Source organism: Salmo salar, chromosome 14 (genome assembly GCF_965601325.2).
Source record: "Salmo salar chromosome 14, fSalSal1, whole genome shotgun sequence".
Lineage (NCBI taxonomy): Eukaryota > Metazoa > Chordata > Actinopteri > Salmoniformes > Salmonidae > Salmo > Salmo salar.
In genome coordinates, this window is record NC_138304.1 from 6,682,311 (window position 1) to 6,695,735 (window position 13,425).

The following is a 13,425-nucleotide window of genomic DNA, read 5'->3' on the forward strand; positions in this document are numbered from 1 at the left end:
AAATAAATTACTAGACTTACATTTTGAATAAAGTTATATGTATTCTTTCATTATTCTGTTTGAATCAAGGTAAGATTACGTTTTTGATGAACCACTTAACACATCTCCATATCCAAATGAAGGGTGGCAAGATTGTGTAACACTTAGCTTATTGCTGCCACTTATGCCATATTATTAAAAGTCCTAGCTACAATATAAATAATTTAACGCCACTCTGTAAGCTTTAACATTTGCGGACCCACCAATACAAATGTTAACAAGTGTAGCGAAAAATTACATTGCAGCCTATGCAATGTCAAATCCAATACACGGTCTTTCAAATAGGCCTACATCCGAGATCCCTCATTCCAGCCTTGTCTCATAGACTAGACGTAACATAGTAAAGGTACATCTGTACACTCAAATTAGTATGATATGTTAAGGGTGGTATGGTTACATAAGACAGATGGTTGCGTGATGCGAATGTTTAGCAACCCAAAAGTTGCAAGGCTGAATCACATCACAGACTATTTTAACTTATTAGCAACTTTTCTACGACTTACTACTTTTGCGACTACTTAGCATGTTAGCTAACCCTTCGCCTAACCTTAACCCTTTTAGCCAACACTTCCCCTAACCTAATTATTTAACCTAACTCCTAAACCTAACCTTAACCCCTAACACCTAGCCTAGCTAACATTAGCTAGCTGCCACTTAGCTAGAATTCGTAACATGTTATACGTTTTGCAAATCTGTAACATATAGTACATTTACAAAATTCGTAACATATAATATGAATTGAAATTTGTAACAGATCATACAATATGGGTGATAGACATCCACAAATGAATACCATTAATATCGTAGTAAAATGAAGTACATCGTATTTATGTACAGAACAATACGAAATGCTATGAGACCAGGTTGACCATCCAAGAACATTCCATTTTAAAGTGGGCTTTTACTTTGACAGACTGTTCCAGGACTTGTGGCCTTGTTTCTCAACAATCTAAGCGCTGCAGACTAACCGAACCGGGTCAGTGTTTCACTCGTGAAATCGCTGATTGATCATTTATTGGATAAATCATTGCGTGAAAATGATGGAAAATAAAAAGTTCGTCGTCTTGTGTACAGGTAGGCTACTAATTAATGTCAATACAAACTTGCGATGTTGATTAGGCGATCGTGTATTTTGTAGGTTACTCGAATTTCTCATGAAGGTACGGTTAATTGTTTAATGTTCTTAACGAGCAATAATAGCCTGTTTTAATTTGTTCCAGTTGGTTTGTGTCAGTTGTGTCCTTATTGTAATATTTACTCTGTATGCCTCTAGTTTCTTTGACGTTTTTGTTGAGTATAGCTACGGTTTCAGCCTTCGTTGAAGAGCTCGATGACACGTAAGTTATTTCTATTAATTAGAAAGAAGATAGAAAGAATTCCATAACAACAAAAAAATCCACGAAATATGAAAGTACATTGCTGTTACACACTGGACAAGGCACCCAGGTCATCCTCTGTCCATGGTCCTTAAAAATGTGAAGGCTACATACCAGTACCTGGAAAGGATTCTGAAAAGTTTATCATTAAATGCATTTTCATTGTATAGATTTACCAATGGTTGTTGATTTCTCTTACTAATTTGCAGGTTTAAAGACACAAGAATGCCTGATGAGATATGGCTGATACAAGTAAGTATGGATGCAATTTTATATACAAGAAAACCCCCAATAATGTGTGAAAAAGCATTGTATACTTTAGGGCAACATCAAGAGAATGCAAGAGGGGACACTAAAATACGCATGCATGACATTGACATTGAAATACGCGTGGACACATAACTTTGATGCGTTGTTTTATCATGTATGTTGTGTGTGTCATGTTTTTTTGTTGAAAAAGGTTTTATTTGAGAGCAGAAATATAAATGCATTTTAAATTATGGTGATTGTGCTCCACTTGTTTGGTGTCAGTTCTACGCTCCCTGGTGTACCTATTGCAAGCAGCTGGACCCAGTGTGGTATGAAATCGGGGCCGAGCTGAAAAGTATGGGGTCTCCAGTCAATGTGGGCAAGGTCGACGCCACAGCCCACACCAGTAAGTCGAATCATCTGATTTGCACATTAAGTTAAGACAGAACAAAATGACAAGACATATGGCAGAACAACAGTACATAACAGTTAAAAAAAAGAAACAATATGACAGCAATATAAGGTGACTAACAGAATACAAAACTGACTGCCTCGTGGAATAAGTATTGTATTGATGAGAAAGATACTGGAAAACTGTGTTGAAAAAGAGAGGAATATCTAACACCTAATCAATCATTAGTATTTAATTTTCTTCAATTAATGCCTTCTCAGAGCCTGCTTTAAGAAAATACAGATATTTTGGTTCGGATCCCACTCTGACACCATGCATTGGTAAGGAGACAGGACACCATTGACATAGCTTCAGGAACATCTTTTTAAAGATAAAATTGGATATCTTATACAGAGCATTATGGGTACTGTAGTTCATCATACTACAACAAGTACTTCTGCTTTTACTGTTTAGATCATAAGGACTGGGATAGAAAGTGTGAATTGATCCAAATAGTTTCTTAGTTGCTGAAAAGTTACTGGAGCAAAATGCATCCCAAAACAAAACCAAACCAAGGAAAGTTTTAAATCACTCTCAGGCAGCACTGACATCTGCTGGTTGGTCAATATACAATAGTGACAGAATATCTGCATATTTAAAAGAAATCTTGTTATACTATAATAATCTGTATAATACATTTTGTATGTATTTTGTAGTTATTCTGAAGGCGTAACCTACCGAAACTATGCTGAAATACAGACTTGTCCACTGCTATTGACCGAATATTCTCTTCATAACCACTATCCTATATTGTTGTCACTTATCACCACTTGATCCATACAATAGACCATTATATAAATGGTCTCTGAAATAGTTTTCTTCTTATGTTCATCATAGATTAAGGGTTTACCAAATTGTGCAATAAGGCAACCAGTCACAGTGCCCTGTCATATTTAGGCCCACAGGGACAGGATTAGGTCAGTCTGTTCACACTAATAGGCTTAGTGAAGCTTTAAAAGCCCTTCCAACTGTGTGCGTGTTTTCTAAGTGTGTTTTGTGCAACAGATGGTAAGCCATGCAAACCAGATGGGCTAACAGCGTAGTGAGCATTTTCAGTGCTGTTCGGCTTTATTAAACCTTCAAATCCCCTATTATCTGCTCCTGTATGAGAGAGTGGAGTAGGTTAACTGGTTAGCTATTCTCTCTCTCATTGTGAAGATTTTTTTAAATAGCAGGATTACATTACATTACATTACTATTTTGATTTCCAAGATGGCATACCAGTCAGACGTCCTTTGTCCTCCTCTTGTCGTGTCCCGTGTATATATATATATTTACATATTTTCTTCGCCTATCTTTTTATATATTTTTTCCTAAAAACTCAACCTCAAAACACTCTCCTGCAACCCGCCTCACCAATAAAAAATAAAAAAGTATTATTTACCTCAAATCTGAAATCCACAACAGAAGCTAGCCAGAGGTTAGCCAGAAGCTGGCCAGTTCACTGGCTAACGTTGGAGTTCAGCTAGCCACGGTTGGCGGTCATCAGCTATCCCTTAGCTCGAAAAGCTATCGCCAGTTTTGTACAGCGCGACTCAGACCAGAGCATACCGGACCTATTTTTCTCTCCATATCCCCGGATTTCTACCGCAGGCTCTGGACATTTACACCTGGATCTTGCAGCTAGCTAGCTGCTACCCGAGTGACTATTGGCTAACGTCGGTCCCGGAGCTTACATCAATTATTCTGGAGCTAGCCAGCTGAAGAGTTTCATCAGCCACTCCTGGGCTACAATCACCTATCCGGACCCGTTTTACTGCTGATGCGGAGCCCCATCGGGCCTTCACGACTGGACTACCAACGTTATCTGCCCGAGGGAGTTATCCAACTGGCCCCTCCGTCGCGACGTAACCTGAACGCCCATCTGCGGCCCGCTAATCGTTAGCTGTCTTATCGGCTGCTATCTTAATAGGTCTATCGGACAATTTTCTTGGGCCACTATAACTATTACTATTTTGCCAATTGGACTGGTCCCCCCTACCACACGGAACCCCACTAATCTACAGACGGAAACGCACGAGGTGGCTTAAACAGACCTCCATCCATCTTCTGCCAGCTTGCTACCTATGGCCCGGCTAGCTGTCTGAATCTCACTTGGACATTTATGATCACTCGGCTAAGCATGCCTCTCCTTAATGTCAATATGCCTTGTCCATTGCTGTTCTGGTTAGTGTTTATTGGCTTATTTCAATGTAGAGCCTCTAGCCCTGCTCATTATACCTTATCCAACCTTTCAGTTCCACCACCCACACATGCTATGACATCTTCTGGTTTCAATGATGTTTCTAGAGACAATATCTCTCTCATCATCACTCAATGCCTAGGTGTACCTCCAATGTATTCACATCCTACCGTACCTTTGTCTGTACATTATACCTTGAAGCTATTTTATCGCCCCCAGAAACCTGCTCCTTTAGCTCTCTATTCCGGACGTCATAAACGACCAATTCTCATAGCTTTTAGCCGTACCCTTAACCTACTCCTCCTCTGTTCCTCTGGTGATGTAGAGGTGAATCCAGGCCCTGCAGTGCCTAGCTCCATTCCAATTCCCCAGGCGCTCTCTTTTGATGACTTTTGTAACCGTAATAGCCTTGGTTTCATGCATGTTAACATTAGAAGCCTCCTCCCTAAGTTTGTTTTATTCACTGCTTTAGCACACTCTGCCAACCCGGATGTCCTAGCCGTGTCTGAATCCTGGTTTAGGAAGTCCACAAAAAACTCTGAAATCTTCATCCCAAACTACAACATTTTCAGACAAGATAGAACGGCCAAAGGGGGCGGTGTTGCAATCTACTGCAGAGATAGCCTGCAGAGTTCTGTCCTACTATCCAGGTCTGTACCCAAACAATTTGAACTTCTACTTTTAAAAATCCATCTCTCTAAAAACAAGTCTCTCACCGTTGCCGCCTGCTATAGACCACCCTCTGCCCCCAGCAGGGCTCTGGACACCATATGTGAACTGATTGCCCCCCATCTATCTTCAGAGCTCGTGCTGCTAGGTGACCTAAACTGGGACATGCTTAACACCCCAGCCATCCTACAATCTAAGCTTGATGCCTTCAATCTCACACAAATTATCAATGAACCTACCAGGTACCACCCCAAAGCCGTAAACACGGGCACCCTCATAGATATCATCCTAACCAACTTGCCCTCTAAATACACCTCTGCTGTTTTCAACCAAGATCTCAGCGATCACTGCCTCATTGCCTGCATCCGTAATGGGTCAGCAGTCAAACGACCTCCACTCATCACTATCAAACGCTCCCTGAAACATTTCAGTGAGCAAGCCTTTCTAGTCGACCTGGCCCGGGTATCCTGGAAAGATATTGACCTCATCCCGTCAGTAGAAGATGCCTGGTTATTTTTTTTAAATGCCTTCCTCACCATCTTAAATAAGCATGCCCCATTCAAAAAATTTAGAACCAGGAACAGATATAGCCCTTGGTTCTCTCCAGACCTGACTGCCCTTAACCAACACAAAAACATCCTGTGGCGTTCTGCATTAGCATCGAACAGCCCCCGTGATATGCAACTTTTCAGGGAAGATAAAAACCAATATACACAGGCAGTTAGAAAAGGCTACCTTTTTCAAGCTGAAATTTGCTTCCTGCTACACAAACTCAAAAAAGTTCTGGGACACTGTAAAGTCCATGGAGAATAAGAACACGTCCTCCCAGCTGCCCACTGCACTGAGGATAGGAAACTCTAACCTCTGATAAATCCACTATAATTGAGAATTTCAATAAGCATTTTTCTACGGCTTGAAATGCTTTCCACCTGGCTACCCCTACCGCGGTCAACAGCACTGCACCCTCCACAGCTACTTGCCCAAACGTTCCCCATTTCTCCTTCTCCCAAATCCAGACAGCTGATGTTCTGAAAGAGCTGCAAAATCTGGACCCCTACAAATCAGCCGGGCTAGACAATCTGGACCCTTTCTTTCTAAAAATTATCTGCCGAAATTATTGCAACCCTTATTACTAGCCTGTTCAACCTCTCTTTCGTGTCATCTGAGATTCCAAAAGATTGGAAAGCAGCTGCTGTCATCCCCCTCTTCAAAAGGAGGGGACACTCTTGACCCAAACTGCTACAGACCTATATCTATCCTACCCTGCCTTTCTAAGGTCTTTGAAAGCCAAGTCAACAAACAGATTACCGACCATTTCAAATCCCACCGCACCTTCTCCGCTATGCAGTCTGGTTTCAGAGCTGGTCATGGGTGCACCTCAGCCACGCTCAAGGTCCTAAACGATATCGTAACCGCCATCGATAAGAAACAATACTGTGCTGCCGTATTCATTGACCTGGCCAAGGCTTTCGACTCTGTCAATCACCACATCCTCATCGGCAGACTCAATAGCCTTGGTTTCTCAAATGATTGCCTCGCCTGGTTCACCAACTACTTCTCTGATAGAGTTCAGTGTGTCAAATCGGATGGCCTGTTGTCCGGGCCTCTGGTAGTCTCTATGGGGGTGCCACAGGGTTCAATTCTTGGGCTGACTCTTTTCTCTGTATACATCAATGATGTCGCTCTTGCTGCTGGTGAGTCTCTGATCCACCTCTACGCAGACGACACCATTCTGTATACTTCTGGCCCTTCTTTGGACACTGTGTTAACAACCCTCCAGACAAGCTTCAGTGCCATACAACTCTCCTTCCGTGGCCTCCAACTACTCTTAAATACAAGTAAAACTAAATGCATGCTCTTCAACCGATCGCTGCCTGCACCTGCCTGCCCGTCCAGCATCACTACTCTGGACGGTTCTGACTTAGAATATGTGGACAACTTCAAATACCTAGGTGTCTGGTTAGACTGTAAACTCTCCTTCCAGACTCACATCAAACATCCCCAATCCAAAGTTAAATCTAGAATCGTCTTCCTATTTCACAACAAAGCATCCTTCACTCATGCTGCCAAACATACCCTCGTAAAACTGACCATCCTACCGATACTTGACTTCGGCGATGTCATTTACAAAATAGCCTCCAACACTCTACTCAGCAAATTGGATGCAGTCTATCACAGTGCCATCCATTTTGTCACCAAAGACCCATATACTACCCACCACTGCGACCTGTATGCTCTCGTTAGCTGACCCTCGCTTCATATTCGTCGCCAAACCCACTGGCTCCAGGTCATCTATAAGTCTTTGCTAGGTAAAGCTCCGCCTTATCTCAGCTCACTGGTCACCATAGCAGCACCCACCTGTAGCACGCACTCCAGCAGGTATATTTCACTGGTCACCCCCAAAGTCATTTCCTCCTTTGGCCGCCTTTCCTTCCAGTTCTCTGCTGCCAATGACTGGAACAAATTGCAAGAATCATTGAAGCTGGAGACTCATATCTCCCTCACTAACTTTAAGCACCAGCTGTCAGAGCAGGTCACAGATCACTGCACCTGTACATAGCCCAGCTGTAAATAGCCCATCCAACTACCTCATCCCCATACTGTTATTTATTAATTAATTTTTTTGCTCCTTTGCACCCCAGAATCTCTACTTGCACATTCATCTTCTGCATATCTATCACTCCAGTGTTTAATTGCTATATTGTAATTAGTTTGCCACTATGGCCTATTTATTGCCTTACCTCATTTGCACACACTGTATATAAACTTTTTCTATTGTGTTATTGACTGTATGTTTGTTTATTCCATGTGTAACTCTGTGTTGTTGTTTGTGTCGAACTGCTTTGCTTTATCTTGGCCAGGTCTCCGTTGTAAATGAGAACTTGTTCTCAACTAGCCTACCTGGTTAAATAAAGGTGAAATAAATAAAATAAGTGAATTTGTCCAAATACTTATAACACATTCAAATGGGGGGGACTAGATACATCAAGTTTTAATTTCTAAACAGTAAAACAGATACAGTTCCTTCAGAAAGTATTCACATATTTTCCACATTTTGTTGTGTTCGAGCCTGAATTTAAAATGAATTAAATTGAGATCATTTTTTTTCAGTCATTGCCCTACACACAATACACCATAATGTAAATGTTTGTCATTTTACAAATCAATAAAAAATGAAAATCTGAAATGTCTTGAGTCAATAGGTATTCAACCCCTTTGTTATGACAAGCTTAAATACATTCAGGAGTAAAACTTTGCTTAACAAGTCACATAATACATTGCATGGACTAACTCTGTGTGCAATAATGGTGTTTAATATTATTTTCTAATACCTCATACATACATTTGTAAAGTCCCTTAGTCGAGCAGTGAATTTCAAACACAGATTCAACCACAAATACCAAGGAGGTTTTCCAATGCCTCGCAAAGATGGGCACCTATTGGTTGATTGTAAAAAAATAAAAAGCATATGTTGAATATCCATTTGAGCATGGTGAAGTTATTAATTACACTTTGGATGGTGTTGCAATACACCCAATCACTACAAAGATACAGACGTCCTTCCTAACTCATTTGCCGGAGAAACCGCTCAGGGATTTCATCATGAGGCCAGTGGTGACTTTAAAACAGTTACAGAGTTTATTGGCTGTGATAGGAGAAAACTGAGGATGGATCAACTACAATACAGAATAAAAGCACTAAAGTAATACTGCAAAAAATGTGGCAAAGCAATTACATTTTTGTCCTGAATATAATGTGTTCTGTTTAGGGCAAATCCAATGCAACACATTACTGAGTACCACTCTCCATATTTTCAAACATAGTGTGTAATGGGTGCGTGCTGGTGGCAGGGAAGTCAGGCGCAGGAGAACGAACTTGGTATAAACAGAGTCGTTTAATAAGTGCTCACAAAACTCAGAAAACCAAAATATACAAAATAATTAAACTGGGTACAAAACCCGTCGCGCACTAGAACATAACTTGCATATCACATACAAACAAACAATTACTGACAAGGACATGAGGGGAAACAGAGGGTTAAATACACAACATGTAATTGATGAGATTGGAACCAGGTGTGATGTAAGACAAGACAAAACCAATGGAAAATGGATCAGCGATGGCTAGAAGGTTGATGACGTCGACCGCCGAACACCGCCCGAACAAGGAGAGGGACCGACTTCGGCGGAAGTCGTGACATAGTGGTGGCTGCATCATGTTATGGGTATGCTTGTAATTGTTAAGGACTGGGGAGTTTTTCCAGGATAGAAATGAAACGGAATGGAGCTAAGCACAGGCAAAATGGCCAAGTAATCAAGTTACAGCTGTGACTTAAATTTACTTTAAAATCTATGGCAAAACCTGAAAATGGTTGTCTAACAATTATCAACAACCAATTTGACAGAGCTTGAAGAATTCTGAAAAGAACAATGGGCAAATGTTGCACAATCCAGGTGTGGAACGCTCTAAGATGCTTACCCAGAAAGACTTACATCTGTAATCGCTGCCAAAGGTGCTTCTAAAAAATATTGACTACTTATGTAAATTAGATATATCTTTATTTTATTTCAATACATTTGCAAAAATTTCTAAAAATATGTGTTCACTTTGTCATTATTGGGTATTGTGTGTAGATGGGTGAGAGAGAAAAAAAACAGTTTTATCCATTTTGAATTCAGGCTGTAACACAACAAAATGTGGAATAAGTTAAGGGGTATGAATACTTTCTGAAGGCACTGTATGTATGAAAATACCCTCAAATAAAAGGTGACATTCTGTACTGTCGCATCATATAAAACATTTAATCTCAAATCCAAAATGCTGGAGTATAGAAACAAATAAAACATTTTAGCTTCACTGTCCAAATTCATACAGCGGGGTGTATGTGATATTATAGTAGATGATATCAACATGATTGCATTCACTCCTTCAGCAGTGCTGAAATTGACAGCAGAAATATTTATTGATATTATTTACTTACTTATTTACATTTATGTTTCAGATTTTGCAAAAGAGTTTCGAGTTGGAGGCTATCCCGCTATAAAATTGTGAGTTGTGAACGTTTTAGCTTTATTTTCATTGTTGGTACTTGGAACTGAGATGTGCCCTACTGAACACATAACCCAGCTCTTGTTATTCTAACTTACCATTCTCTGTTGGATAGGTTGAAGGATGACTTGAAATACAACTACAGAGGTCCTAGAACCAAGGATGGCATAATGGGGTTTGCAGACAGAGTATCTGGGTAAGACTGAGGATGGCAGTTTAGTTGTTGCTCATTGTCTGTAAAAAGCTGGTATTTTACGTCTAAAGGCCCACTTTGTGATATTTGGGTACATTTCTCCAGCCCCATCCCTCAACTTTATGGCAAACCAAGTGGCGGGCTGCTTTATTGTTTTGCAAATCAAGGATTGGGGCTTTAACAGAGTATGCATGAACAGTAAGGGCCAGATTTACTAAGCATGTCCAAATGTTGCCCTTATTATTTTGAGGGTGAAATAAATATTAGAATAACAAAAGGTAGCTTCACCATGAAATTGTCTTTGTTTACACTTTCACTAGCCCAAAGGCCGTCAGATGGCGATATTGAGTTGTTTAATCTTACCGGCCAAACGCATTGTATGCAGCCAGCAAAACATCAGTATCCCTCGTGGATCGGTTTGTACCTAAAATATCCTCCATTCAGGCTGCATAGGCTTCAATATTCTCCTTAACTTTATTTATTGACGAGAAGGCGGAAAAAAAACTGGGAAGGTATACATACTTTACTTATGAAACACAATTTTCCACCACCATGCTAGAGTAGCTAAACGCTCATCTCGGATGTTATGTATCACGTTCAGCCAATCAGGTTAAAACTATCAGACCAGGGGTTGCATTTATTTTATGCCTGCCACATTAGCAGCAGTGTATTAGTGGAAACCAAGACTGTTCTAAGGGCAGATCTGGTTGTAGCTAGATATGTTCGAGTCGCGTCGGAGACCATTTTTGCATTTTAGCTAATCCTTACCCTTTTCCTAATCTGAACCACGTTAATTCTCCTAACCTGCTGTGTAAATTCTCCTAACCTGCTACGAAAAGTCACTTCTGGTAGTCAAAACCGTCATACCCCCCCTGAGAACAGTGTTGGTTTCCACTAATGTGATACAGCGCTGCGTTAGGTTAATTAAGGGTGAAAAAACAGACTGCTGCAACCTGATTGGTTGAATGCGATACACAACATCCAGGATTAGCATTTAGACACTTATTCAAAGTATCACATGCCCTTATGCAAGTATTATTAGACGGCGGGCTGTTAGTGTACAAGCAAAACTCTGCATGGTGAATACAACAGAACCAATTCACTTGATGGGTGGCTTAAAAAAAAAAATGAAAGCCACGGCCCAAATACCTCCTCATAGGCTGCCTCCGCTACACTGCCCTCACTGCTATGCAATGCGAATGTGCATGAGGTGTTGAAAGCAATTTAGAAACTTTCATTCAATTAAAAAAAATATTGATCTTTCAAATTCATTGTTTGATTTCAGACAAATTTAATAGAATAGGTTAAACTAACCAGAGCGTATACCAATCAGTAAAAGCACTTCAGATGAACAACAGCGCCGACCCACTTTTTACAGTGGGGTCTTACCCTTGATCGTTTGTAAATCTGGCAAAAAGTGTGTAAACATGATTTTGGTATAAATTGACAGATTATGAGCTTTAAAATAAGATTTTCATTGGACAGTTACTTTAAGATTTACTCTCTCCATCTCTGCCCATCTGTCTCTCACTCCCTCCATCAGTCCCTTATACGCTCTCTCCATCTCTCTCCCCATGCCTCCTTTGTTTTAGACCTGTGGTGAGAGCACTGCCAAGTCAGCAGTTATTTCAGAATGTTATGAGTAGACATGACGTTCTCTTTGTCTACGTTGGTGGACCGTCCGACTTGAAGGTATGAGTACACCCGCGCATTGCACACAGACACAGGCACACGCACGAACGCACACATGCACATGGGACACAATAAACAAATGATTATTGCGGTATCTGTGCCATAGCCTGTGTCTGATGTTTCCTCCTTTTCTCTTTTGTCCCCCAAGGAGAAGTACATATCTGTGGCCAAGGAACTGATTGTGCATACTTACTTCTTCTCTGCTGCAAGGAACATTTTACCCAAGGTACGTTTTAGAAATTCGGTATACCGTTCAAAAGCTTGGGGTCACTTAGAAATGTCCTTGTTTTTGATAGAAAAACACATTTTTTGTCCATTAAAATAACATCAAAATGATCAGGAATACAGTGTAGACATTGTTAATGTTGTAAATTACTATTATAGCTGGAAACGGCAGATTTTTTTATGGAATATCTACATAGGCGTACAGAGGCCCATTGTCAGCAATCATCACTCCTGTGTTCCAATGGCACGTTGTGTGTCGCCTTTTAAAATGATGAACTTGGATTAGCTAATTGATAATTAGAAAACCCTTTTGCAATTATGTTAGCACAGCTGAAAACTGTTGTGCTTATTAAAGAAACAATAAAACTGGCCTTCTTTAGACTAGTTGAGTATCTGGAGCATCAGCATTTGTGGTTTCGATTACAGGCTCAAAATGGCCAGAAACAAAGAACTTTCTTCTGAAACTCGTACAATGTTGTGTACTACTCCCTTCACAGAACAGCACAAACTGGCCCTAACCAGAATAGAAAGAGGAGTGGGAGGCCCCGGTGCACAACTGAGCAAGAGGACAAGTACATTCGAGTGTCTAGTTTGATAAACAGACTCCTCACAAGTCCTCAACTGGCAGCTTCATTAAATAGTACCCGCAAAACACCAGTCTCAACGTCAACAGTGAAGAGGCAACTCCGGGATGCTGGCCTTGAGGACTTGCGAGGCGTCTTGTTTCTCAAACTAGACACTCTAATATACTTGTCCTCTTGCTCAGTTGTGCACCGGGGCCTCCCACTCCTCTTTCTACTCTGGTTAGAGCCAGTTTGCGTGAAGGGAGTAGTACACAACATTGTACGAGATCTTCAGTTTCTTGGCAATTTCTCGCATGGAATAGCCTTAATTTCTCAGAACAAGAATAGACTGACGAGTTTCAGAAGGTCTTTGTTTCTGGCCATTTTGAGCCTGTAATTGAACCCACAAATGCTGATGCTCCAGATACTCAACTAGTCTAAAGAAGGCCAGTTTTATTGCTTCTTTAATCAGGACAACAGTTTTCAGCTCTGCTAACATAATTGCAAAAGGTTTTCTAATGATCAATTAGCCTTTTAAAATGATAAACTTGGATTAGCTAACACAACGTGCCATTGGAACACAGGAGTGGTGGATGCTGATAATGGGCCTCTGTACACCTGTGTAGATATTCCATAAAAATATGCAGTTTCCAGCTACAATAGTCATTTACATCTACACTGTATTTCTGATCAATTTGATGTTATTTTAATGGACAAAAAATGAGCTTTTCTATCAA

At 40.6% G+C, this 13,425-nt stretch overlaps 1 protein-coding gene across 1 annotated transcript in view; it reads left to right on the forward strand.

Moving 5' to 3' along the window:
- The first annotated feature begins 943 nt into the window (after window positions 1-943).
- Window positions 944-13,425, forward strand: part of LOC106568678 (protein disulfide-isomerase tmx3a) — a 29,715-nt gene continuing 17,233 nt past the window's right edge. The window contains exons 1-8 of the mRNA XM_014139200.3: window positions 944-1,113; window positions 1,313-1,376; window positions 1,625-1,667; window positions 1,947-2,070; window positions 9,969-10,014; window positions 10,131-10,211; window positions 11,801-11,900; window positions 12,049-12,126. Of these exons, the coding sequence (XP_013994675.1) occupies window positions 1,077-1,113; window positions 1,313-1,376; window positions 1,625-1,667; window positions 1,947-2,070; window positions 9,969-10,014; window positions 10,131-10,211; window positions 11,801-11,900; window positions 12,049-12,126 (573 nt within the window). The 5' untranslated portion in view covers window positions 944-1,076. The remainder of the gene's footprint in view (window positions 1,114-1,312; window positions 1,377-1,624; window positions 1,668-1,946; window positions 2,071-9,968; window positions 10,015-10,130; window positions 10,212-11,800; window positions 11,901-12,048; window positions 12,127-13,425) is intronic.